This window comes from Coenobita brevimanus, chromosome 74, assembly GCF_032717465.1.
Source record: "Coenobita brevimanus isolate Jiangsu-jjx chromosome 74, ASM3271746v2, whole genome shotgun sequence".
Taxonomy (NCBI): Eukaryota; Metazoa; Arthropoda; class Malacostraca; order Decapoda; family Coenobitidae; genus Coenobita; species Coenobita brevimanus.
Window position 1 is genome coordinate 15,835,676 of NC_137027.1, and position 27,494 is coordinate 15,863,169.

A 27,494-nucleotide genomic window follows, 5' to 3' on the forward strand; every position below is an offset into this window, starting at 1 on the left:
CTCTCTCTCTCTCTGTATAATATTTATCTATATATATCTATCTATATATATATATATATATATATATATATATATATATATATATATTGTTACATAGCCTATGATTTCATCATCCTTTGTGTAATTCTAACGTACAGTATGCTGCATGTTTGATCACGAGCGTGTTCTACCTCACTCCCCCCCTCCTCCCTTATAGTAAAGTAAGTCGTTCTTTCTGTTGTTCAGAGCAGGATTGTCAACTCTTTGTCCCCATGGCTTCATTTGCGCGTCCTTCTTACAAGTTGTATCAAGCTCTGCCGGCCCTTATATAATGAGCTCAGTCTCTGCATTATTGCCACTTAGATCTACTCCTCATTTTGTTCACATCTCTGTCCTCCCCTGTACAGTTATTGTTATTGTGAGTGCTCAGGAAGTTTCCAACCATCTAGCAGCTGTGTAATTTGAGTATAAGTGTTGCTGCATTTTTTCTTGTACTGTGTAACGTAGGGTGTTAATTCTTAGGCCTAGTGAGGTTTTTTGTGATTCATGTGTTTTGGGTGTCAGCCCTTATAAATAATATTTTGTATCTGTAATAATATATCTTGCATTCACTGAGTATTATCTGGTATTTTCATTTTATCAGGGCTGACTTAGATAAATTTACTCATGCTATATTCGTGTTAATAGAGGCTATTGCAGTTAACCATATATTTAACCTGTTTTTTGCCATTACATTATCCTTATGAGTCCTGAATGTTTTGTTGTTAGTTTGAGCATTAAACTTTAACTTGTAATTTTACCTAACTCTTTTGTTTTGAACCTGGAACTTTACGGGACAGTAGTGATTTTTAGTATTCTCACTTAAAGTGTACATTATCTTTCTCTGTTCCGTAACAATATATATATATATATATATATATATATATATATATATATATATATATATATATATATATACTGTAGATCGTTTCGTTTCGTTTTTGAAGGCTCCAACACGCTTGCATGCGTCGGCCTTGGTCACCTAATGGCGGCTCTCCATGCTGCACGATCCATGGCAGCTTCCCTGTTCAGTCCCTTAACCCTGAGGTCACACTTAATGAACTCGTCCCACGTCTTTCTCGGTCTACCCCTGGCAACATCACCCCCAGTATTAACGCTTCTCACCTTCTGTACTCATTTATCATCCCCCATCCTCTCCACATGCCCAAACCATCTCATTTTATCTCTCCTCATCACAACACCAATACACTCCAGTCCCATCCAACCTCTCAACTCTTCCATCGTAAACCCAGAACCCTCAGACCTTGCACGCAGGAACGCACTGCACATCCACGTAATCATTGTCATTTCTGTTCGTTTGAGCCTGCGAATATCCTCTTCCTTTACTGCCCAGGTCTCACTACCACACAGCATCACACTCCTAACACATACTGTATACAACGACCCCGAAGCACATAGGGAGAGTCCTCTCAATGTTAGGAGAGATAAAAGCTCCCTAAACTTCCTCCAACCACCTCTCACCCTGGCCACAGGGCTAGCTCCAACCCCACCTCCAGCACATAAGATGTGTCCTAAATAACAAAACTCTTCCACACACTCAAGAGACTCACCAGCAAGTTCAATCCTTTCTCGTCTGACAACCTCCACCTGGTCTCCCCAACACGCCACACACATAAAATCAGCATTATCTCGCAGTCTACCTCTAATACCATTACATCTCTTGTGCACCCATTTATCACAAACACTGCACAAGATGGAATTACTTCCCACGCCCTTGTGGCAAACTGCACATTGCCACTCTCCCACTTCTTTGACTATACCGCCACCAGCCCTAGATATCATCACTTTTTTTTATCTGCATTTACCCTTAAGCCCTTGTGCCCCATACCATCACTCCACTTCCTAAAGCTTTCCTCCACCCCCCTTTCATTCTCTGCAATCAACACTAAATCATCAGCATACAACATCTCTCACGGGAGTCCGTTTCTGAAGTCACGAGAGAGGGCTTCGGGTACCATGATGAACAACATGGGACTCAAAACTGAACCCTGATGCACATCAACATTCACGGAAAACTCATCGCTCAAATCTCCATTCACTTTTACCTGGGTGTGAGCGTCCACATACATGGCCATAACAACCCTAACCAGCCCCTTCTCCAACCCAAGCTTTCTCATTGCCTACTTCACCACCTCTCTAGGGACTCTGTCAAAGGCCTTTTCCAAATCAACAAAAACAAAATACAGATTCCTTTTCTTCCTAATATATTTTTCCTGAAGCTGTCGAACAATGAATATGGCATCAGTGGTCCCCCTGCTTGGCATAAACCCAAATTGCATCTCATCAATATTCACTCTTTCTCTATTCATACCTTCTAGAACTCTCTCCATAACCTTCATTATCTGATCTAAGAGCTTTATACCTCTATAATTTCCTCTTTCTAGGGCATCACCCTTCCATCTATACGCATTTACGATTACACTCTTCAACCAATCGTCTGGGGACAACACACTCATATATAATCATATTTATCAAGTTAGTTACTAACCTCACCCCTGTATCTCTTGAGGCCTTCAACATTTCGGCAGTTAATCCAGACACCTGCTGCCTTCCCCACCTGCATCCTGCCTATTGCTTCACTCACACTAGCAGCATCAATCAAATGCCAAGGGCCAAACACTGGATCTGCTGGCTCCAAACCTTTTCCTGTCGCAGTCAAACTCCTCATTCAACAACCGGCTATAATGCTCTCTCCATGCATCTTTAATATCCCCACTGTTCACCATTACCCTTCCTTAACCATTCTTCACACACTGCTCACCTATAATATCCCGATTATCACTCATCAGCTGATTTGCCACCTTAAGTATCATATTTTTCCTTTCCCCATGATTTAGGTTATCAAGTAAAAGTCTCTGTACTCAGACTTCGCCCTGTATACCTCTCTTCTAGACCTATGCTTGGCAGCCAAGTATTCCTCCTTGTTACCACCTTTCTTCCATTCCCGGAAAAGCCTTCTTTTCTCCTTAACTGCAGCTTCTACACCCTCATCCCACCACCAAGTTACTTTACGTCTTGGTGGGCCTCTTGTCCAACCGTATAATCCATCAGTAACACTCAGGAGGTTTGTTCTTGAGGGCTCTGTACTGTTCATTAACGCCTCTGTCTACGGCTCCCTGTTCAGCCACCACTCTCCTCATCTCTCTCTCATATATATATATATATATATATATATATATATATATATATATAGATATATATATATATATATATATATATATATATATATATAATTTCCCAGTGGATCAAAATTGGTGAAAGTGTTACGGTCCTAGTAAGAATGAGGTGATTCCATTTTAATAAGAATTGGTCGGAGGTCAACGTCGGGAGGGCAAGTTCAAATGTTCGGCCCTGTGTGTAACGAGTGGGCTAAGGTGATGCTTTGTGTGGACGCTCCTTCTTGTCCGAGCTTTTTATCAAAAGGACTGTGGCAATAAACGACTAAGCGCCGTGTTGATTTCTTCCCACTCCCAGTGCTGACTCAACTGCTCGGAACTATCCAGTTTTTGTTTCCATCTGTTTTATTTTCATTTTCATTACTTAATAATTTGATGAGATTGAACTTTTTTGTCATTACATATATTTAATTTTATGGCTGTCTACATCGTGTATGGCAGACAGGGTTAGAGAATACGAAGGTATACGAGTATGGAGAATGATTTATTTGGATGTCACTTTCGAAAAACAAATAGCTGTTTGTGTGTGTGTGTGTGTGTGTGTGTGTGTGTGTGTGTGTGTGTGTGTGAGAGAGAGAGAGAGAGAGAGAGAGAGAGAGAGAGAGAGAGAGACAGACAGACAGACAGACAGACAGACAGACAGAGGGGGGGTCCGCAGTGAAGATGTGGTCTGATACGGTACGTGCAAAAGAAGCATATGAGCAGAGAAGTGAATCTTTTTCGCTGAGGAAGTAAAAGAACTGATGAGTACAAAGCGAACAGCTGATGCATATTTTACGACGCCAGTGGCAAGGGTTGCAACTATTTATAAATTACGTTGTCGACGGAGTGACTGGCTGCTCCACAGAATCTTTGGGAGACTCTTAAATTAGTTCATGCTCTTTGATGTGAATGGTTTCGTCTAGGGGGTGGTGTCGAATAATACGATGACAGCCGAATGAAGGTGTGGCAAAATTATTGCAGAACAAAAATTATAATTCTCCTTCTTTGGAGTCGTATTCAGAGTGGCTTTGGAGATTTCGTATTACCCCATCCTCAGCGATTTTTGCACATCACAATATCTTCTTGAATCCACTGATGCAAATTATGTCGACAATAATGCGATGTACATAACATACAATGATTGTAACATCTAATATACAAACCAAATAACTAAGGAAGATGTACTACGATATCTCAAAAGCAACCTGCTTCTTTTTTATTTTTTTTCGGTATCCCACTAGTTCCATTCATAAGGGAGTGTGATTATACAAGTTTAGGTGATGAGGAGGAAATGGGACAAGTCTTTAAAATCTGTAGAATGCTAGGAAATGGGAGCAGTCTTTGAAATCTGTAGAATGCTGCCAAGAGTGTATTAGCAAGCATACTGAGATATCGATGGGGAACAAAAAGTGAAATGTGGGAATATACACAGAGGAGATCGAAATAAAGGAGTGATTGGGGTGGATGTAAGGACGAGAATGAAGGGAGAGACAAAAATTCCACCTAAATTGGATATGGGAATAGAATGAGCAGTGGAAGTCAAACGAAACGAGTGACTGCTGTGCATGCAAGAAAGAAAATAAAGGAAGGAAAACAAGAACACCATCTCACCTGAATGCACCTTGGCTGGGAGAGGAGGAATCAAAGAGATGGTCCTTCTTCGTCTCAAACACCGTAACAGCTACCATCACCACCACCAGGCACCCGTACACCACCTGCGGGGCAGATTTAGGTGGGAATAGTTAATATTGTTTTTTGAGTGAACCAGCAAAGCGATCGAGCGTAAAGTTGATAGGACATGTGGGTGTTTTTAACCTCCACCTGACAGAGTCAGAGGAGGGTATTGCTATCACTGGGATCAACAGGTGTCCGTCAGTAGAGCTGGGAGGCAGGGCGGCTAAGCGGGAGTAGAGATTTCGTTTCCGGGCCAGAACTCAGAAAATATTCACCACTGAGTAATGAAATCTCATATAGTTCTGTGTTTTGTAGTAAACTGGTGCCTTTTGACAGGTGGAATGCTGTCTTAAGTGTTTTTTTTTTTTAATAATGAAAAAGTAAAAAATGGCGATCTCCTTATGCCCACCTTTAGAAGAAAAAATCGGGATGGTGGTGAGGGACGTTATGAGCTTAGTTAGGTGTACGGGGAGGTGGGGGGTATGTACAGTCGTCAGCACAAATTCGCTGCAAGCCTGCTCGTGTGATGTGGGTCGTTTTGTCTGGCAACGGTGTATGGGAACTAGTTGCCACACAGGCTTTTATACGCTTTAAGGACGTGTTTGTAAGAATTAGTACTATAAATCACCCAGAATACAATATTCTTTATATCTGATTAGCGTAAAAATGTGCAAAAGACGACAGGTGAATGTTGTCGAATGGGGAAACTTCTGTTCTCTCCCTCTTATCCATCCCTTGTCCCTCCCCACCCTCCCTTCCTCCTTCCCTCTCCCGCTATCCTTCATCTCCCCTCCTCTCTCTCTCCGCCCTGTCTCCCTTATATCACCCACAACGCTAATCTGCGTAATAAACCGCACTCTTCTCTGTTTCTTGTCTATTCTTGTAACCTTTTTGCTCCTCAACATTCGAGAGTTTCATGCCATGCAACAGTCTCTTTCTCTCACTCGTTACTCCACACATGATGCAGCAGTTCGAAACTTTAGTGTTTCTGATACTGCTTCGTGAATCAGTGAACAGTATGAGGAGAATGGGAACATTTTCCTAGGGAAGAGAGAGGGCGAGAAGTAGGTGGAGTGGGGACAAATGTTTAATTTCGCCTACTGATATAATAGGCACAGACTTCCAGGCTCACTCAAACAAATACTAGCAAGGAATACATCGCAAGAACGAGACCTCAGTGTTCCTGTATCTCCCGGCTGTTGGTAGTGACAAAGGGTGGAGAACAAAAAGACAACTGGAGAGGAGTGGGAAGGAGACGAGGAGGGTAAGAATGGGACTAGAAAAGGAAGGAATACTGATAATAAACCTTGGATATAGTTGGTAGTACTCCAAGCAACTGGGAATATGGCAAACTAGGTTTAGAAAACAGTCAAGAAAGAATTGCGATGAGCCAAGCAGGTTAGTGCCGTGGATAAATGAATGAAGGTGGAGAGGGTGGGGAGAGGAGACAGTGGAGAGGCATGAAAGTGAGTGGGGGAGAGGAGGCAGAGGGAGGGGTGGGGGAGAACATCAGGAGGAGTAAGGGGGAGAGAGGGGAAGAGAGCTTAGACACGGTTATAATGAAGAATACCAGAGTATTACGCTCATACGTCGTTCCATAACATTGTCAACTCTTGCAGTTTTTTACACTAATCAATTACGGTATACAAAAAATTGTACTCTAGGCAGTCTCTAGTACCACTTTTGAAAAACACGTGGTTAAAGTGTATAAAAGTGTATGTGGCAACTCATCCCTTTACACTGTTGCCAGACAAAAGGACTCGCATCACACTAGTAGACTTGCAGCGAATTTATGCTGACGACTGTACTTGGTCAGGCAGAGGGTTACAACAGCGTAGCACTGCCAATACTTTTAATGGTTATCGACCATTTACCATTTTCACTAAGCCATATCATTCATATATACTTACTAGAAAGGGTACCCGGCGTTGCCCGGGCCAAAAAGTTGAACATTCTAATCTTATTTTTTCTAGTTCATGGTTTCTTTCTACTCCAGAAAGGCCATGTACCACTCATGCTTCTAAAGAGGGATTATAAGATGTCCAGGAGCTTTCTAGATCAGTTATCTCCGCCTAACGCACAGTATTTGTGCACACTTGGAAAGAAGCCAATATCCACCCAATTTCAAAGAAAGGAAGTTCCTCAGCCCCTTCTGATTACAGATAAATAGCTATCACGCCTCTCTTATTAAAGTATTTGAAATTGTAATTAATAAGCACATAGTTAAACACCTTCAATCCAACAACTTAATTAGTGACAGACAATACGATTTTCGCCACGAAAGAGCCACCATTGATAATACTCAATTTCCTGACTCATACCATCCAATTGACCAACGTGGAGAAACTCAAGCAGTAGCACTTGATCTTTCTAAAGCTTTTGACAGAGTGTGGCACCATTCCCTGCTATCCAAACTCCCTTGATATGGACTAACGTTTGTGTTTCTCTGTTTTCCTTTTATCTCAGAGATAGAAAAATAAAAGTAGATGATGTATATTCCAATTCCCACTCAATTAACGCTGGCGTGCCACAAGTATCAATTCTGTCTCCAGCCCTATTCCCAGTTCATACCGTATTAATGATCGCTTATCTGTCACCCACAATCCCATCTATTCATTTGCAGATGACTCAACACTTCATTATTCATTCACACTCAAACACCCATTCACAAAGTTTAATATCTCTAATTTCCAACTCAGTGCAGTCATCTTCATAAATCAAGACTAAACTAAGATCAATGCATGGGGACAAAAAAATAACCTTGCCTCAGTTAATGCTAGTAAAACCAAATATATACAATTTACTAATAGACAGATATTGCCAGATTTGTATATAACCTTCAGTGCTACTAATACTCGTATTCCCATCTCGAAAAGTATTGAAATTCTCGGTGTTTCACTTAACAATGCCTTCAGCTGGACCACTCATGTCAGATCACTTGCTTAAACCGCCTCAAAGGAACTTGGATTATTGTGCAGAATCCGTAACATCTTCACTGAAGAGCAGTTGGCTACAATTTATAAGTCATGTGAGCTATCAACTTGAATATTGCTCACCATTGTGGAATGGATGTGGAGAGGTTGCACTAAAACAACTAGACAAAATTCAGAACAAAGCTGTTGGAATTATCAATAACCCTGCTATTACAAATAAACTACCTCCCCTACAAGTAAGAAAGAATGTTGCCTTCATTGCAATAATTTACAAATACTTTTATGGCAAATTCTCAGATGAAGTTCCGTCCATTGTGCCACCTCTCCATGCCTTACCTCGTGCTACTAGGGCATCTGGTAGCGCTCAGAACTGGAATGTCACACAACCATATTGCAGAACATCTGCCTATCAGAATTCTCTTATTCCCCGAACTGCATCTCTCTGGAACTTGCTTCTCCAGAGTTGTTTTCTCCCAAAATTTCATCATACAGCTGTTCAAGTCCAACTGTTACAGATCTTTTGTGGACAGAGGATGCCAGTAATCTGGTGTATGGATTTTTTTTTTTTATTATTATTAATTTGTTTTCCTTCCTCTATGCTGTTACTGGTGACCTCAGATGACATCCGACGGGTGACCTCAAATGACCTTCGGGGTCAACTTCACATAGCCAATGTCCCAACTGAGGGTCAAGTGAGTCTCCATGCCAAAAATTATGCTGCTGGGTCCAGTCGTTTGAGCGTGTATTACTGGTGACCTCAAATGACCTCGGAGGTCAACATCACATAGCCATTGCCTGAACTGGATATCATGTGAGTCTCCATACCAAAAATTGGGTTGCAGGGGTACCCGGCGTTGCCCGGGCCAAAAAGGCAAACACTCTACCGGCGACCTCAAATGACACAGATCTGAATTTTGATCCCCCTAAAACTACCTTTGAGTCTCCCTCATTCACCATATGTATGGGTCCGGGGGTCTCTGATGATTTGGGCGTGAGTGGAGGACAAACAAACAAACAACGTGACTCTTTTATATGTACTGTATATTGATATACTCGTAAATATATACAGACATATAAGTATACATGTATATAAACATATGCATTATGGTACACACACACACACACACACACACACACACACACACACACACACACACACACACACACACACAATTTATCTATTTATTTATTCTTATTTCTTCTGAACAAAAAAAAAAAAATAAGTTTTCATCCTGACGCTGCTAAACCTAACCAAAAAATCGCAAACCTATTCTAATGCCTAAAGACAAATAGCTAGACCTAACTAAATATTCAGTTTGCCTATACCTATGGATAAATTTCCTCGACCAAGAGAAGTGGGTAAGTAGAAGTACTCTAACAGTGATGTAATGCTAGGTGGTTTAGGGTCGGCCTCCCGTCCCTAGAGCACCTTGTGAATAGCTGAGTTCTTTTTCTAGACAGGAGCTTAGACAAATAAAAGAGAGGCAGGACACAAAAATTCAAGGCAACACCTTACATATGTATTACTAAATCTTACACAGGAACGAGCAGATGTCAGAAAAACAAATAAATTGGACAATTATAATTCATGGGCGGCAGATATGGAATAATAGTATCACGCAGGATACTGTACAGGACCAGATTGGTTAGGGTGAACGACACTTGAGCTATGTTGGTGGGGTAGTTTAGATTTCCTAGGCCGGTGGTGGTGGTTGTCTGATTTCCCTGGGTAACGTTAATATTTTACACTGGGCCTAAGCATGGTCTTACCGAGATGTGTCCTCACTGTTGGATAGAGTGTTCACTGTGCCTCAGCCCGTAGATCACTATTACACTACTTCACTATGTACCCGGGTGGAGCTGGCGGTACTGGAATTTCAAAACAGGGGCCTACGTATGATCTTCACGTGATACGGCAGCACTGTTCACTATGGTAGACCCGTCCTTCACTGTCTCACTATTGCACTATCTTTTTCCACCACTTTCTTTTACGCTCTAACCACTGGCTCACTTTATTCTGTCACTCTTACACTGTCTTTATGCTGCGTATGTTCACTTTCACTCACTGTCAGGTTGGACGTGTCACAGTCAGGCACAGGGGCGGCAGCAGAGTCTCAGCCTCCCTACTGACAGGGCTGGGATCTGCCAGGGGTTGCTAGGTCCCGGTGACAGGGGACAGCACGTAGGGGCGTCCTCTCTCGTCCGGGGCTGCTAGGGCGTGGGTGCCTGAGGCTTCTGGGCTCGGGGTGGGAGTCTGGCCCTCTGGGCTGGGGCCGAACAGTCGCCTGAACTTTTGAGTCAGGCGCCTGACGGAGGATGAGGATCTCCAGCATCTGGGTCCAGGGAGGTCCTGCCCGGGAGTCTGAGGGGCAGTCGGGAGGTCGCGGGAGCTGTGGTCCCCAAAGATCGGGGACTATGTCAGGAGTGAGCTACAGCATTGGCCGGCATCAGGGTCTGTCGGGGGAATCTCCAACTGTAGGGAGAAGAGCCCGGTGGTGGTCACGGGGCCTCTCCAATACTCCTCCAGGCTGGGGGTTCCCTCCAAGTCGTGGGTGGGTGGACTGGGCTCAGCACCTGATGAAGGAGTGGCTTCAGGCCATCTCTAGCTGTAGGGCCTGGCTACTGGCCGTGGCTGTCTCAGGACACCTTCGGAGTGGCTACTGGCCGTCCTCTGATTAGCCTCCAGAGCGGCTTCAGGCCATCTCCTGTAGGAGGGTGAGCGGATACAGGCATTCTCTCCAGGGTCTCCTTCAGAGCAGCTTCCAGCCATCTCCTGACTAAGGCAGGAGTGGCTACCAGCCGTCTCCTGACTAGTCTCCAGAGCAGCTTCAGACCATTTCCTATAGGAGGGTGAGCGGCTAAAGGCCGTCTCTCCGAGGGGCACTTTCCGAGTGGCTGCAGACCGTCTCTCCGAGGGGCACATTCCGAGCAGCTGCAGGCTGTCTCCTTGTTTCCTCCAGAGCAGCTTCAGGTCGTCCCCTATGGGAGGGCGAGCAGCTACAGGCCGTCTCTATGTAGGGCACCTTCTGAGCAGCTGCAGGCTTTCTACTGACGAAGGCAGGAGCGGTGTCAGGCCATCTCCTCGTTTCCTCCAGAGCAGCTTCAGGCCATCTCCTGTAGGAGGGTGAGCAGCTACTGGCCGTCTCAGGGGTGCTGTTTGGAACTGGAGAAACAGTTCCACTCTGGTCCGATTGATGGGCAGCTTGCCCGGCAGGTGGTCTTGTATTCCTGCTATGGTGGTGGTGGGCGAGTTCCGTGTCATAGGGGCGTGCGGCCCGGGTGGACTTAGGCCGTTTCTGCCCGGGGCTCATTTGTGCCATGTACACTCCTCCGTGGGCTCCTTCTGGTGGATTGTTGCTGTCTGCTTCGTTGTCCTGCTGCATTTTACCACCATTGGTTGGGAAAAAGTCACAGCCTCGTGACCGAAGGTGATAAACTCTTGTATCAGGTGGAACTGGCTGGAGGTGTTGGAGGGTGTGCCAGGCTGTGGTAGCAGGATTTTCTTCATGCTGTTCGTCACAAGTGATGAACAGGGTGAATTGGTTGGTGGAGGAGCAGAGGAGGCATAGGAGGTGGCGAGGTCCTCGGACACGCCGTTTGTGCCTGAAGGGCGGTGCCCATATGGCTTGGTGGATCTTCATGGTAAGTGTCATCTCAGGTGTTGGGCTGTGCTTAATGCTGGAGATGGAGGGCAAGTGTAGAGTTTTATGCCAGGGTAATGCGGCATGGAGTCTCTGAGGAGTATAGGTGGTCAGAATCTGAACTTGGTGTATCATGTATGTGACAGGGCTTAAGGTAGGGGTCAGCGTGTGAATTTGTGCCAAGGCAGGTGGGGTGGGAGAGTGGGTGTATCAGGCGGGTGGGCAGGAGAGGTGGCCGGAATAGGTGGTGGTTGTTCTGAGGGTGGGTGAGGGCAGCGATGGGGGCGTGCAGCGTCAGCCCGCTCGTGATGGCCGTGGGGCATGGGCAGTTGGTTTGGGGGTGGTCGGTGGGTGGATAGCGGAAGGCAGGGATTGGGGGGTGGGTGTAGGAGTTGGTTGTTGGGTGGGCATGTGGGCAGCTCTGGCGGAAGCAGGGGTGGGAGCTGGGGTGGGAGAGACCGATGGGGTGTGGGCAGGTGGTGGTTGGTGGGTTTGGTTGTCTGAGGGGGTGGAGGTTGAGACGGGGATGTGGTGGGCGGTGAGGGTGCGGGGCCATGGGTGGGACACTTGGTGTCGGGCGTGGAGGCCTGGGTACTAGGTGGTCAGGGGATGGTGGAGGTGCAAGGGCTCAGTGGTGTTGGTGAGCTGTCAGGTGAGGTGCTGGACGTGGCGGGGGGTGATGTGGGGGTGGTGGGGAAGGGAGAGGGAAAGAGAAGGGGAGGGGAAGATATAACAGTCATAGAAGGTAGAGGGAGGTGGCGTGGGGGTGGGGGGTGGGGTGGGGTGCGGGGCTGGAGCCTGGGAGGTGGGGACATGGAAGGGGCAGACATGCCAGTTTCTGAGGATGCAGGACGTGCCATGGTATTCTACGGTCGCCTGGTAGGGGTTAGGGACGTGAGTGATGGTGTGTGGCCCCGTAAAGCATGGGGCAAACTTGTGGGGGGTGGGGAGCTGTGCAATCATCACGGTATCGCCTAGCTTGTAGGGGTTGGAGGCAGTGCCAGGGCGGAGGTCTAGGTTGTTTTGCAGGTGTGTCAGCCATCGTTTGAGGTGGTGTAATGGGTCAGAGGTGGGAGTGGAAGCAGGGAGTTGCAAGTGCTGCCGAAGGGGCAGGAGGAGGGGTGTTTCTCTGAACACTCGCTCAGAGGGCGAGATGCTGTCCTCTCGGGGGCAGGAGTTAATGCCCCATTGTACAATTTTTACGTGGTCAGGCCAGTCGTCATTTTTGGTGGCTTCTATCTGGGTGTGGAGTTGATTCATTAGTGTACGATGGCTGCGTTCACACACGGTATTTCCTCCTTGGGAGCAGTATGAGGATGAGTGGGAGATGCTACAGTATAGCCGAAAAGACGGGCAGGTTCCTCCCAGATTTTGCTGGTGAATTCTGGCGCACTGTTTGAATGGATGGTTTGTGGGATACCAAAGTAGGGAAAAACATGTCAGACCAGGGCGTCAGCCAGTGCAACAGCGTGGTGTTCTTTCGCTCGGCAGGCTATGACGAACTTTGAGTACATGTCGATGAGTGTAATCACATACCTATAGCCCGATTTCGGGGGCAAAGGTCCCACTACATCGAGTGCCAATAGTTGCCAAGGTTTGTGGGCGATAATACACCCAGCTGGGCCGCGCTACAGATGATGTCTTTACCGAGAGCGCACACTTGGCAGGACTGGATAATCTCCTTGGCGAGAGTGGAGGGATTTGGCATCCAATAGGCATCGTTGAAAACCTGTAGGAATTTCTTCATGCCCAGGTGAATGCCGCTGTGGCTGTGCAGGAGTCGATGGGCAACTAAGGCGGTGGATGATATCCTCACAGGATAACTTAAGCCTGACAAACTTATGTTATTTTTTAACTAATCAACCAAACAATTATGATCACAAACGGAATTAAAAGTCCAAAAAAATTAACAAACATACAACACGGCATAACCCATTTGAATCCCTGCTGATCCGCAAAAGAAATTACCAACCTAGGAGTCCTAATAGTTAAAGACATAATTGACGGGGGCCAGGATGATATGCCCAGATGGAGTTAGCAGATTGTTGCCTTGGCAGTACAATTTTTTGAAGAGGGGCTGAGGAATCCAGGGTGCCCTTTCCTTCCGATGCCATTGTTGGAGGAGGTCAGCCACCAGCTAGGCAGCATTGATAGGGAGTCGGGAAAGGGCATTTGCGTTGGTGTGGAGTTTGCCGGGGCGGTACGAGATTTCATAGTTAAACTTCTCCAGAGTTTCGTGCCACCTGATGAGTTGTGCGTTGTGGGTGTTGGACTGTCGCAACCACTGGAGGGACTGGTGATCAGTGATGACGGTGACCTGGGTCCCTGATAGGTACGCCTGGAAGTGCTCAAGTGCCCAGACAATACCTGGGCACTCCCTCTTGGTGGCACCATAATTCTTCTCTGCCTGATTTAAGGTACGACTGGCACAGGCGATGATGTGTTCGTGGCCCTCTTGGACTTGCACCAGCATGGCCCCGATTACAATGGGGGAGACGTCTTTGTAGAGCTGAAATGGAAGGTTGTAGTCAGGAAAAGCGACGACAGGGGCGGACACGAGCTTATCCTTAAGCTGTTGGAAGGCGACTCGTCTCTCATCTGTCCAGATGAATGGCTCTCCCTTTTGAGTCAGGTCATGGAGGGGCTTGGCAATGTGCGCGAATCCCTTCACAAAACGGTGATGGCGCGGAGTTTGTTGGGGTCGGGAGATATGCCAGCCTGGGAGATGACATGCCCCAGGAATGAGACGGTTCTGGCAGCCAAAACGCCCTTGGAGGGCCGGAGTTTGAGGCCTGCCTGTCAGATTCGGGAAAAAACCCAGCAGAGGTGCTGCAGGTGGTCGGCCCAGGTCTGGCTGAACACAATGACGTCGTCCAAGTACGCCAGACAGATCTCCCACATAAGGCCGCTGAGGATGGATTCCATGAGTCTTGAAAAGGTGGCAGGGGCATTACAGAGGCCGAAAGGTAAAACATTAAATTCATAATGTTTCCCGTTGCTGGTGGAAAACGCAGTTTTGCCTCTGTCCTTCGGTCGCACAGGGACCTGCCAGTACCCCGACTGGAGATCAAGGGTGGAGAACCAGGAGGCGCCGTATAGGGAGTCTACGGAATTATCTATTCGCGGGAGTGGAGTGGCGTCCTTGATAGTGACATCGTTGAGCCAGCGGTAATCAAAGCAGAACCACATAGTGCTATCCTTTTTCTTCACGAGGAGGATGGGGGAGGACCAAGGGCTGGTAGAGGGGGAGACGACTCCAGCTTCAATCATCTCCTGCACCTGGTTGTCTTCTTCTACCCGTTACTTGGGGGTTTTTCCGCTGGGATGGCTGTCAGATCGGTGGGCCCATTGTATGGATCTCGTGAGCTAGGTAGGTGGTATGTACGATGTCGGCAAATCCTGCTGCAAATAGGTCCTGGAAGTCCAGGAGAAGGTGGCAGAAGGTGGCAGACTGGTGGGTGGAGAGATGGTTGGGGATAGGGGGCAGAGGGGCGGGGGAGCGGGAAGGAGAAGGGGCACAGGGCTCGGCTTCTTCCATCTCTCTCATTACGAGCTGTTTCGGGAGGGTGAGGGGTGAGGGAGCAAGATTTGCAATCCAGACTGCCGAGTGATGAGGGGGAAGGAAGGTTGGGGGCAGGAGGCAGGCCGAGAGGGTTCCAGGTGGAAGGAGGGGGGAGAATAGAATGGAGGTACCTGAGGGCCAGTTAAGGGGCACCCAAGCCTTGTGATGAGGGGGTATAGTGACAGCCGAGGAGGTGGCGACGGGGAAGGAGGGGAGGGGGAGGGGGTAGAGAGAGGGGGGAAGGGGGCAAGAGAGGGGGGAAGGGGGCAAGAGAGGGGGGAAGGGGGCAAGAGAGGGGGGAAGGGGGGAGGGGGGAGTCTTCCTGCTGGGGCCATGGCATGCAAGTGCAGACGGCCCTCGTGGGAGGGGGGGGCTGGGGGGTTTCCGGAAATGGAGCTGTCTATTCTGGCAGCCAATGGTGGCGCCCAGCTGCTGCAGCAGGTCCAGCCCCAGATACCCGTCGTAGTTTCAGCAGGAAGAGTCAAACAAATTAAATTTGTGCATCGCCAATGCTGGCTGATGGGTGTCGAAGCGCAGGGCCCGTGTTTCCCCACGGATCGGCAGGAAGCCATCCCCCGCATCCACCAGGTGAGTAGCCATCGGGAGTAGCGGGCCAAAGGTCGACTTGTGACGGGAGAAGTAGTGGCTATATAGGCAAGATCTGGCTGCTCCTGTGTCGACCAGCAATCTGGCTTTTACCCCGTTCAGCTTCATCTTGTGGTAGACTGGGGGGTGGTATTTGGGGGAAGTGGCCCCTGCCACCATGGAAAGGTGCAGGGACGGTATTTGGGGGATGTGGTCCCCGCCACTGTGGGAAGGTGCGGGGGTGGTATTTGGGGGAAGTGGCCCCCGCCACCTTGGGAAGGTGCAGGGGTGGTCCTAAAAATCCAACTGTCGGGGGCCTCCTTCTTCTTCCTCCGGTTCCTGCTTCCCGGGTTTGGCTTTCTCCGAGGGGCCAGGTTCATCGTCCGGCTCCTCATTATCTAGGGAAGAGACTTTAAGCCAGCCCGGGGTGGTGGTTATTCATTTGGCAGCCTTTAGCTGGTCCCTGATGTCATGCAGGGGGCATCGGGAGCTGCAGGCAGAGAACTCCCAGTGGTTGACTAGGATGAGGTTGGGGTTCTCCTTGTGACTGGGGCATCGGTGGGCAGGGTGTGCTCTAGGAAGGCTGGGTGCTGGTGTGGGGCTGGTGTGGGGCATGGGTGGGCGTGGCTTGACTGGGGGAGCCAGAGCATTTGTGGGAAACTTCTTTACCATGTTGATGTGCTGGGGTGCAGGGCGGGAGGTCAGAAGGCAGCGTATCAGTTGGATATCCTTATCCATGTCTCCTGTAGGATCATGGATTGTGAAATGCTCCTTCACCATACCAGGGAGCACTCTCAGGAGGGTACTGAAAGTGTGTTGTTCCCGGGTGTCATCATCTGCCTCCAGGTAGGCAGCAGCGACCAGGTGTGTAGCCTGGATTAGGATATCATCCAAAATTCCATCGAAGGTTAGGCTATCCAATTGGAACAGTGCTACTACTTTCCCTAGTGAGAGAGTGATAGCTCGAATCAGGAGTTTCGTAAAGGTTTGTCAAGTGAGTCCCGGAACTATTTTCAGTGCTATATTAGCTGATGCTTTGCCTAGTAATGGTAGCGTGACTGCGATTTTTTGCTTATCGTCCTCGAATCTGATATCCAGCAAAGGTATCATAATTGCCAAGTATGTGTGAACATCATACTGTTCGGGGTCGAATTTTGGTAATTGCACACGCGGTTCAGGTGCCATTTTGATAGTAGAGTAATCACTCCAATATCCGACGTAATAGAGCCATAGGTAGGTCCAGATATTGGTTCTGTCCGGATATTGGGCCCCAGCTTATGGACTTGTACTTATGGACCCTAACTCAGAGAAACACTTATACAACTCCCTCTGGACATGCATAGCACCTATTTAAGACCCAAATCACACCAATAAGGCACATAAATGACTGATATAAATGCAAAAGAAACATAAAATGAGGGTTTAGAAGTATGTTCATACATTAATAAAATTCTGGTACTTATGGACCCTAACCAAGCCTAACTCAGAAAAACACATTCCTACTGCACATGCATAGCTACTAACACCCTATTCACACCAATAAAGGACATTAAAGAGTGAAATGAGGTAAGTATAGTATGGAAAAAAGTACAGTATGAAACATTCTGCCTACTTACAGCAAGTCCCTGGCCACCTCGATGAATAACCGCCTCTTCTCGGACTCTGACAGTAAGAAGGATTTCCTGAAGCACTTGCAGTACACTGTTCCTGAAGTCTTGCACTGAACTTAGTCAATCACACACAGAAGTCTGTTCTCTTCACAGTGTGCACTCTTGTCTAAATAATGCTCCATTGTAACTTAATAAGTGTTGCACTTTAACTTTTCCCATTCTTATAATTTTCCAAAGCCAAAACAAACAAGTCTATTTACGTTAAATTTTTTTTCTATCGAGTCTTTTCTCTCACAACTTTAAATCCTTAACACAACACTGTTTTTTTCACTGCTCAACACTCTAAATTCCCCTGTGGTCTAGTGGAGAAGTTCTTGCTGTTTATTCACTGTCAGAGTCCGAGAGTATCACTGGCAGGCGACCTAGGGGTGCATCGCTGGGTCGTGGTGATGGCGTACCCACTGCAGACGACTCTGAAGAAAGCCGCAAACTCACGTCAAGCGGTGACTCCACCGTGGCTGATGTGCTGGGCTGTGGCTCGGAGCATGAGGGCCTGTCTTGGGGAGGCAACGGAGTGGAGCCATGGCTGGGCACAGCGGGGGTCACGGGCCTGAAAAAACTGTCAATGGTTGATTGACGCAATGACCGACGATTCTGACGATTGATGATGCGCTGCCTGAAAGCATGCACTTCCTCCACGAGTCCCAAGAGCCCCATCTCCCTGTCGCAGTCCGGGTGTTCCAGGTAGTCTAGGACGAACTCTAGATGTTACCGGAGTGCGCTCAGCTTGGGGATGGCTGGAGTAGTGTCCTGCTGAGAGGAGTCCGCATCATCGTCGCCTTCGTTGTCAGAATCTTCAAGTTCGGTACTACACCTGCAACCGAAGACGCGATCTCAATATCAGACAACGTCTGATACCCAGGAACGCCCTCATCGTCATCCAACCACTCACGAACATCGTCCACATCTACATCGTCGCCATGCGTACGTAGCTGTGCATGGAAGTCATCCACGTCAAATCCTAGAAAATCGTACTCCACATCCGTTCCGAGAAGCAGACGAGACCAACCATTTTCCAGAGTCTTCACAGGGACTTCCTTCCATGCACTAGCCCAGTTGTACAGCGCAGACTTGATGTTGTAGCGGCAAAGGTTTTCCAAAGTCCGCTTGCCTTGTGTGTCCCGTCCCTCCCTGCGCTCATCCTCGTCCTTGAGAACAACCATCACCTCGTCCAGGAACTTCCGACGGTATAGGCGCTTTGTTGCCACGATCACTCCTTGGTCCATTGGTTGGATGAGAGCAGTCGTATTAGGTGGCAAAACATGCACCTAATACGGCCATTTTCAGCAACCAAGTCCTTGTCGCACGGGTGGGCAGGTGCATTGTCGAGGAGAAGGAGGGCCTTTACCTGGTCACGCAGGATTCCCAGTGTCTTCGTCTGGTAATGGATGACCTCCTTGACGAAGTGACGGTGAAACCAGTCTTTGAAGATCACAGCTGTGAATCATGCCTTCAAAGAATGGTACCAGACGACAGGAAGGACATCCATCACCCCACGAAGACACAGAGGCTGCTTTGCGCGGCCAACAACAACGGGTTTAAGCCGGTGCATGCCATTAGCACTGACACAACACAAAGCAGATATCCATTCCTTGGAGAGCTTGCGGCCAGGTACACGCTTCTCCGTCTCCTCGGCTAGAGTGTTCGTTGGCAGCGAGCGATAGTATAGGCCAGATTCGCCAGCGTTGTAGACTTGACCGAGAATTAGGCCCTCCCTGTCGATCAAGCCCTTCACCTTGTGCCAAAACTCGTCAACTCCATCCTCGTTAGCATCCAATGCTTCGCCATGTGCTTTACGGTTGGTAAGGCCATGCCGCAACTTGAACGCAAAGAGCCAACCCTTGGATGCCTTGAAGTCTAGGGCGTCGTGAAGCCTGGCGAACTTCTCAGCAGCAGCCTTCAGCTCCGCTCCACGTACCATCACACCAGCAGCACGTTGTTGTCGATACCAAATCAACGTGGATCGGTCGATTTCTGCAAACTTGGGGGTAAACATAACCTTCCTTTCCACGTTGCATTTGCTTCTCGACGAGAAGTCAGCCATGTACTGCATGAGTTTGTCTCGGGATCTCTTGATATCGAACAAAGTAGACCCGGCCAGGTTAAACTCGCGGAGAATGCGGGAAGAAGACCACCCCGCATCTACTTTCTCCAGTATCTCCCGCTTCTTCTCCAGAGTCAACACCACTCTCTTCCTTTTCTCAGGTGGCGGGGCCATCATCACACACATTAAGAGGAGGCCCAAGAGCAGCAGGAGGCCCTGCAGCAGGTAAGGCACCACCACAAAAGCAATCACATGGGCAGCCATAATGACAAGCGTGCACTCGCGGCGAGAGACAGGCGGAAAGTGGGGAGGATGCAGTGGCGCTCTATTGGACGTCGGAGGAATGACGTGCCACAACAATGCTCTCCCACGCCGTGCGCGGCAAGATCAAATTATGGGTGGGAAAAAATCGTTTTTTTTTGGGGGGGGGGTTTCGGACCATTCTGGGAATATTGGATCCCAGGACAATTATGTCCAGGTAGTGGGGATGTTCCAATATTGGGCGTCCGGATATTAGAGTGCTTACTGTATTTCCTGATCACTTCTCTCATATGCCTGGGTCAAGAAGCACCGCTGTCCACCAATGTAATGCTAGGTGTTTTAGGGTCAGCCTCCCGTCCCTAGAGCACCTACTGAATAACTGGGTTCTTTTTCTAGACCGGAGCTTAGACAGATAAGAGAGAGGCAGGATACAAAAACTCAAGGCAACACCTTACATGTGTATTACTAAATCTTACACAGGAATGAGCAGATGTCACAAATACAAATAAACTGGACAATTATAATTGATGGGCGGCAGATATGGAATAATAGTATCACGCAGGATACTCTACAGGACCAGATTGGTTAGGGTGAACGACACTTGAGCTAGACACCTATGTTGGTGGGTGTCACGGGGTTTTTCTAATAATATCACGGTAATTTTGAAATAAATGCTTAAATGTTATTTAAATTGATATTAATATTCAATAATATTAAAGAGCAGGGACAATGATTGTCTTGCTAATTCGTGCAACGATTCTCTAAGAACGAGAATTCAAAAACTTTCTCAACAGTACACAGCAGAGACTAATTACTCACAATTGTTGACTTACTGTACTGTTAGCCTCTGGAGAAAGTTACTTCACCCCTGACAATAAATAACTAATACTAATAATAATAACATCAGGTTCTTGCTGATGCATTAACTCCTGGCACAACGGATTTAAGTTAATACAACAAGACTGGTCTAAGTACCAGTTATGAAAGCAAACGTTTATGCCAGCTAGGAGCTATATGGAAAATAAGCTTAATTTGGATTAAATGAAACAAGATTTTACTTTACATTGAGCTCAAGAAAGGAACTGTTAAATTTATTAATCACAAAAAATAAATTTAACGTTACAATTCAAATCAAATTAAATGAGACGCACTCACTCATTCACGCAATAGCTAAATACTTATGCCTAGGAAAAAACACCTTAATTAAACTCTTATAACTAGGGAAATACAAGAAGGAAATACTATAGTCGATGAATGCTGCGTATCACCCAAGCTGAACTAGGATGGAAGTACTGAAGAACTGTGGAGTTTGGGTACTAGCTGACCTCACACTGCTGGCACAGGACCTCTCTCCGTCACAGCAACAACTCGACTGAATTCAAATAATGCATAGGCAGAACGCACAAGCCACCGGAATAAGGCGTGGCTAACGGTTGAGGAGAGCAGGGGCGAACAATAAAGAAACAATTGTATCGCTCAGTAGAGCACTTAGTGACGTGCATTAAATCGGTCACTTTTAAACAGTGACGAATGTTTTGAAAAGTATACCCCGAAATGGAGGGAGAAACGGTTAGCTGAGCGATACACAGTGAGTTTTCCACTAATAGTTCGTGGCTTCTCGCAAAACGGAAATGTCGCGAATTGATTCGTGACATTACGCCCCTACAAAATTAAATTTTTTCCTTATGGGAAAAAATTTGTGGATATATATATATATATATGTATACATCCTAAGTCATTCACACAAGATTCACACTGTGGTGTGTGTGCTATCCTGCTACAGGAGAAAGTCGCAGTCGCCAGTGAGCGAAAAAACCTCGTATTTACGTTAATAGAAGCAAGCTTGAGGGAAAAACTCCGTGACGACGGTGAAAATCCTGTACTCAGGTCAAACTGAGCGAAAATTCGCTACATTTACACTGATAACTAATTGTTGTGTAGCGTGGTGTATGTAATACACGGTGTAGGTGTGACAGTTGTAGTGTGACTGTAGCTACGTGTAAAATGACATAGTAAATAATAATATGGCGACGACGAAGGCAGAGGAGAAGAGGCGGCAGCGTGCGGCAGACGATCAGCTGGCCCGCACAGCAAAACTGCTACACCCATTGCTGAACCTGCAAAACCAATTAAGGTAGAGCATCAAAAGTGTCAATGAGACAAAATTCTTATTACGTTACAATTACTCTCTCTGCCTAGCAGTCAGTGCTACGATGTACACTCGAGGTCGCCATTAATTTTAGCACACGATTAGTGTCAGCAAGTTGAGAATCCTTGTGCAAACTCGGGTCTTCCATAGCCTCGAACTGCACACGGGTCCTCAACCTGTGCCTTAACCTAAAGTTCTTATATTAATATCGGGAAGCTGAGAATCCTTGTGCAAACTTGGGTCTTCCATAGCCTCAAGTCGCCTCTGCGGAATTCTCACTTCCCCCTTAACCTACAGTACAATACTTATATTAGTACCGGGAAGCTGAGAATCCTTGTGCAAACTTGGGTCTTCCATAGCCTCAAGTCGCCTCTGCGGGGTTCTCTCTCAAACTTCCCCCTTAACCTACAATACAATACTTATATTAGTACCGGGAAGCTGAGAATCCTTGTGCAAACTTGGGTCTTCCATAGCCTCAAGTCGCCTCTGCGGAGTTCTCTCTTGAACTTCCCCCTTAACCTACAATACTTATATTAGTATCGGGAAGCTGAGAATCCTTGTGCAAACTTGGGTCTTCCATAGCCTCAAGTCGCCTCTCAACTTCCCCCTTAACTTACGGTACATAATATGCATGTACAGGCCCTGGACATACTGTGTCCTGTGGGGCCAATGGGCGAGACGTCAGGTCTGCACCCACTTCACCACTACCCTGTCTCTCAACTGACTCAGAGATTACAGGTGTGGTTACAAATGGCACAGGAAGGACATATCCCTGATTAGTGGTGTTACTTTGACACACACTGCAGGAACGGACAAAACTATTTATGTCCCGTCCCATCCCTGGCCAGAAAAAGTCAGCTCGGATACGGCCCTGGGTCTTCCTTTTGCCCATGTGACCTCCTGCGGCTGAACAATGACCCCATTGTAACACGGCTAGGTGGTACTTGGCGGGAATGACAAACTGCAGTCGAACCTCGCCCTCGGGTGTTCGTGACTCACGAAAGAGCCGTCCTTGTTTGCGAAGGAACTTGGCTCGACCTCCCCATGAATACTTAATCACTCGACCCTTTTGTTTGTTCCGCACAGTAGCAAGTGTCGGGTCAGAATGTTGTTCTTGCACAACAAGTTGACTACACATCAGATCTTGCGGCGATTCAATGATCACTGGGGTGACACAGTCTGGAGCCTCAGTCATGGCTCGTGTTACCGCAGCAGCCGAAGTCTGAGTAGCGTCATCGGAGCAACTATCCTTGACTCCATTATTATTGCCTACTATTAAGTCAAATAGAGGCTCTGGCATGACAACCGCAAGTGTTGTACCAGTATAAAATGGAGATGCCACCTGGATACATGCCTCAGGGAACAATCTCACTGATCCATCAATAAGCTTTGCATGGATCTGTCGACCTGTATACTGCTCAGGCCGAACTAAACTCTGCTTAACAGAGCAACCTGAGGAACCATTGTCTCTCAGGACCTTCACAGGATGTCTCCCACAAACCCTTGCTGAACAAGGAAGGTACTGTCACCTGTGGGAGGACCTGTGGAGGAAGAAGCTAGCCACTCATGAGGCTGCTGAATTGATGTGGCGAACATTGTGCCTTGGGGGTTATATTGGGAAGATGGAACATTGGCCATCTGTGGAGAGGGGTTCACTGTCACTGTGGGACTAGTGAACTGTGGGGAAGTACCCACAATGGTAGGGACGGCACCACCGTGCTGCTGCTGAGGGATGAAGGCTGCATTCGCTTCCTGCCTCTTTTGAGCAGGTGGTGAAAAACTTTGTCCCAACGGTCGGTTGTGTGGCTGATACTGCTGCTGGTTAGGGTACTTGTTATACCTCTTCCACTCAGGTTTCTCAGTGTTTTGCCCCTGGTCCTTCCACTGCGGTTTTGGACCTTGGCCATTATTCTGAGAATGACCTTGGTGCTGGGATTCAGTCTGAGACGGCTTCCCAGACTTGGCAGTATCTTTTCTGCTCCAGGTGTTTTGCTTACGAGCTTGATACCCGTATGCAGTAAAGAATGCGTCAGCCTTCTCTGCCATTTGGCTGGCATCTTTCACCTGGCAGATCTTAAGCTGTGCTATGAGCTCAGCAGGCCACGACCTCTCTAGCTGTGTACGCAGCATAAGGTCAATTATCCCCTCACGCGTGGAAGGAGTTTCATCTTTCTCCATCCACTCATTTAAGTAAGCTGTGAGATGATCAAGGAACTGAACAGCTGTCTCCTTGTCTTGGAGACGAGCTCGCATGAACTGAACTTTGGCGTCGTCTACTGTGAGACCATACGCCTTAATGAGTGCAGCTTTCATCATCTCATATGTGAGATTGTCTCCACGAATTCTGTGGAGAATATCGAGGGCAGGGCCCTCAAATAGGCTAAGAAACTGAAGCCGCTTAGCTGCCTCATCCAACTGATACATATCTGCCATGTCCTCAAAATGAGCTATGTACGGCTCAGTTCGCTCGCCTTCCTTGTATGAAGGAAGCTTGATGCGTGGGGTCGCCAGGACATGTGCAGGGAGAACGCTCGTGGAGCTTGGACCAACTGCACCAGACGTGTCTGAAGCCAAGGAATCTCGCTTGAGCTTCATCATTTCAAGTTCATGTTCTCGTTCTTTGTCTCGTTGTTCACGCTCGTATTCGAGCTGTTCTCGCTCTTTTTCTAACTCGAGCTCGCGTTGTTTCTGCTCGTATTCGCGCTGTTCTCGCTCTTTTTCTAACTCGAGCTCGCGTTGTTTCTGCTCGTATTCGCGCTGTTCTCGCTCATACTCGCGCTCTTTCTCACGCTGCTCTTATTCGTATGCACGCTCTCTTTCACGTTGTTCGCGCTGTTCTCGCTCGTATTCGCGCTGAATCTTACGCTCGTCACGGGCGTCATTCTCGCACTGCTGCTCCTGATTATGCCATGAGAGTATATACTCTTTAATTTCGGTTGGGTCCGAAAGACCCATATCTTTGGCTTCCTGTAAAAATATGGTGGTAGCCATAGCGCTAATTTATTAAGCAAACCGAAACTGAGTACTGACTGCTTAGCGACGAATACTAATAAACACAAGTAAAGAGTACAGACACAAGCTAGTGGTGACCAGTCTTATCTAGTTAACTGGCAAAGATAAATAAAAAATGTAAATGACTGGGAAGACTCAATAATAAACACAATGGGTACAGCGACTTCCCAGGAGCGAATAAAATCGTCTGGCGTTACCAAAAATAAACTAGATTTAAGTATTCTATTGATTAATAAAGCAAAATTCACTTGCTAAATTAAGGGTAAACACCAGTAAGCTTGTGCCTATAAACTTTAATGATAAATACCTAAATATGAATGAGTGAGCACTATCTCGTGAATAGCTTTAGAGCTAGGAGTTAATATCCTGGAATGAGGTCGCCAATTGTCACGGGGTTTTTCTATTAATATCACGGTAATTTTGAAATAAATGCTTAAATGTTATTTAAATTGATATTAATATTCAATAATATTAAAGAGCAGGGACAATGATTGTCTTGCTAAATCGTGCAACGATTCTCTAAGAACGAGAATTCAAAAACTTTCTCAACAGTACACAGCAGAGACTAATTACTCACAATTGCTGACTTACTGTACTGTTAGCCTCTGGAGAAAGTTACTTCACCCCTGACAATAAATAACTAATACTAATAATAATAACATCAGGTTCTTGCTGATGCATTAACTCCTGGCACAACGGATTTAAGTTAATACAACAAGACTGGTCTAAGTACCAGTTATGAAAGCAAACGTTTATGCCAGCTAGGAGCTATATGGAAAATAAGCTTAATTTGGATTAAATGAAACAAGATTTTACTTTACATTGAGCTCAAGAAAGGAACTGTTAAATTTATTAATCACAAAAAATAAATTTAACGTTACAATTCAAATCAAATTAAATGAGACGCACTCACTCATTCACGCAATAGCTAAATACTTATGCCTAGGAAAAAACACCTTAATTAAACTCTTATAACTAGGGAAATACAAGAAGGAAATACTATAGTCGATGAATGCTGCGTATCACCCAAGCTGAACTAGGATGGAAGTACTGAAGAACTGTGGAGTTTGGGTACTAGCTGACCTCACACTGCTGGCACAGGACCTCTCTCCGTCGCAGCAACAACTCGACTGAATTCAAATAATGCATAGGCAGAACGCACAAGCCACCGGAATAAGGCGTGGCTAACGGTTGAGGAGAGCAGGGGCGAACAATAAAGAAACAATTGTATCGCTCAGTAGAGCACTTAGTGACGTGCATTAAATCGGTCACTTTTAAACAGTGACGAATGTTTTGAAAAGTATACCACGAAATGGAGGGAGAAACGGTTAGCTGAGCGATACACAGTGAGTTTTCCACTAATAGTTCGTGGCTTCTCGCAAAACGGAAATGTCGCGAATTGATTCGTGACAGTGGGGTAGTTTAGATTTCCTAGGCCGGTGGTGGTGGTTGTTTGATTTCCCTGGGTAGCGTTAATATTTTACACTGGGCCTAAACGTGGTCTTACCGAGATGTGCCGTCATTGTTGGATAGAGTGTTCACAGTACCTCGGCCCGTAGATCACTATTATACTACTTCACAATGTACCCAGATGGAGCTGGCGGTACTGGAATTTCAACACAGGGTCCTACATATGATTTTCACGTGATATGGCAGCACTGTTCACTATGATATACCCGTCCTTCGCTGTCTCACTATTGCACTATATTTTTCCACCACTTTCCTTTATGCTCTAATCACCAGCTCACATTATTCTGTCACTCCTACACTGTCTTTATGCTGCGTGTGTTCACTTTCACCCACTGTCAGGTTGGATGTGTCACAGTTAGGCACAGGGGCGGCGGCAGAGTCTCAGCCTCCCTACTGATGGAGCTGGGATCTGCTAGGGGCTGCAAGGTCCCAGGGACAGGGGACAGTGCATAGGGGCGTCCTCTCTCATCCAGGGCTGTTGGGGGCATAGGGGCCCGAGGCTTCTGGCCTCAAGGTGGGAGTCTGGCCCTCTGGGCTGGGACTGAACAGTCACCTGAACATTTGAATCACGCGCCTGATGGAGGATGAGGATCTCCAGCGTCTGGGTGCAGGGAGGTCCCGCCCGGGAGTCTGAAGGGCGGTTGGGAGGTCGTGGGAGCTGCGGTCCCCGAAGGTCAGGGACACCGTCAGGAGCGAGCTGCGGCGTCGGCCAGCATCAGAGTCTGTCAGGGGCATCTCCACCAACTGTAGGGAGAAGAGCCCGGTGGTGGTCACAGGGCCTCTCCAATACTCCTCCAGGCTGGGGGCTCCCTCCAAGTCGTGGGTGGGTGGACAGGGCTCAGCACCTGACGAAGGAGTGGCTTCAGGCCGTCTATGGCTATAGGGCCCAGCTACTAGCCGTGGCTGTCTCGGGGCACCTTCGACGTGGCTACCAGCCATCTCCTGCTGGAGGGTAGAGCGGCTACAGGCCAACTCTCCTGGGGCACCTTCAGAGCGGCTGCCGGCCGTCTCCTGATGAAGGCGGGAGTGGCTACCGGCCGTCTCCTGATTGACCTGTGGAGCAGTTTCAGGCCATCTTTTGTAGGAGAGGGAGCGGCTAAAGGCCGTCTCTCCAGGGGCACCTTCAGAGCGGCTTCCGCCCATCTCCTGATGAAGGCGGGAGCGACCAGCTGTCTCCTGATTAGCCTCCGGAGTGGCTTCAGGCCATCTCCTGTAGGAGGGTGAGCGGCTATAGGCCATCTCTCCAGGGGCACCTTCAGAGTGACTTCCAGCCGTCTCCTGACGAAGGTGGGAGTG

General features: G+C 47.5%; 1 protein-coding gene across 1 annotated transcript in view; it reads right to left on the minus strand.

The window, feature by feature from the left end:
* The window catches only part of LOC145407786 (alpha-(1,3)-fucosyltransferase C-like), a 269,611-nt gene that overhangs the window by 188,018 nt on the left and 54,099 nt on the right, over positions 1 to 27,494 (minus strand). The window contains exon 2 of the mRNA XM_080278650.1: positions 4,809 to 4,912. Coding sequence (XP_080134776.1) covers positions 4,809 to 4,912 — 104 coding nt within the window. The remainder of the gene's footprint in view (positions 1 to 4,808; positions 4,913 to 27,494) is intronic.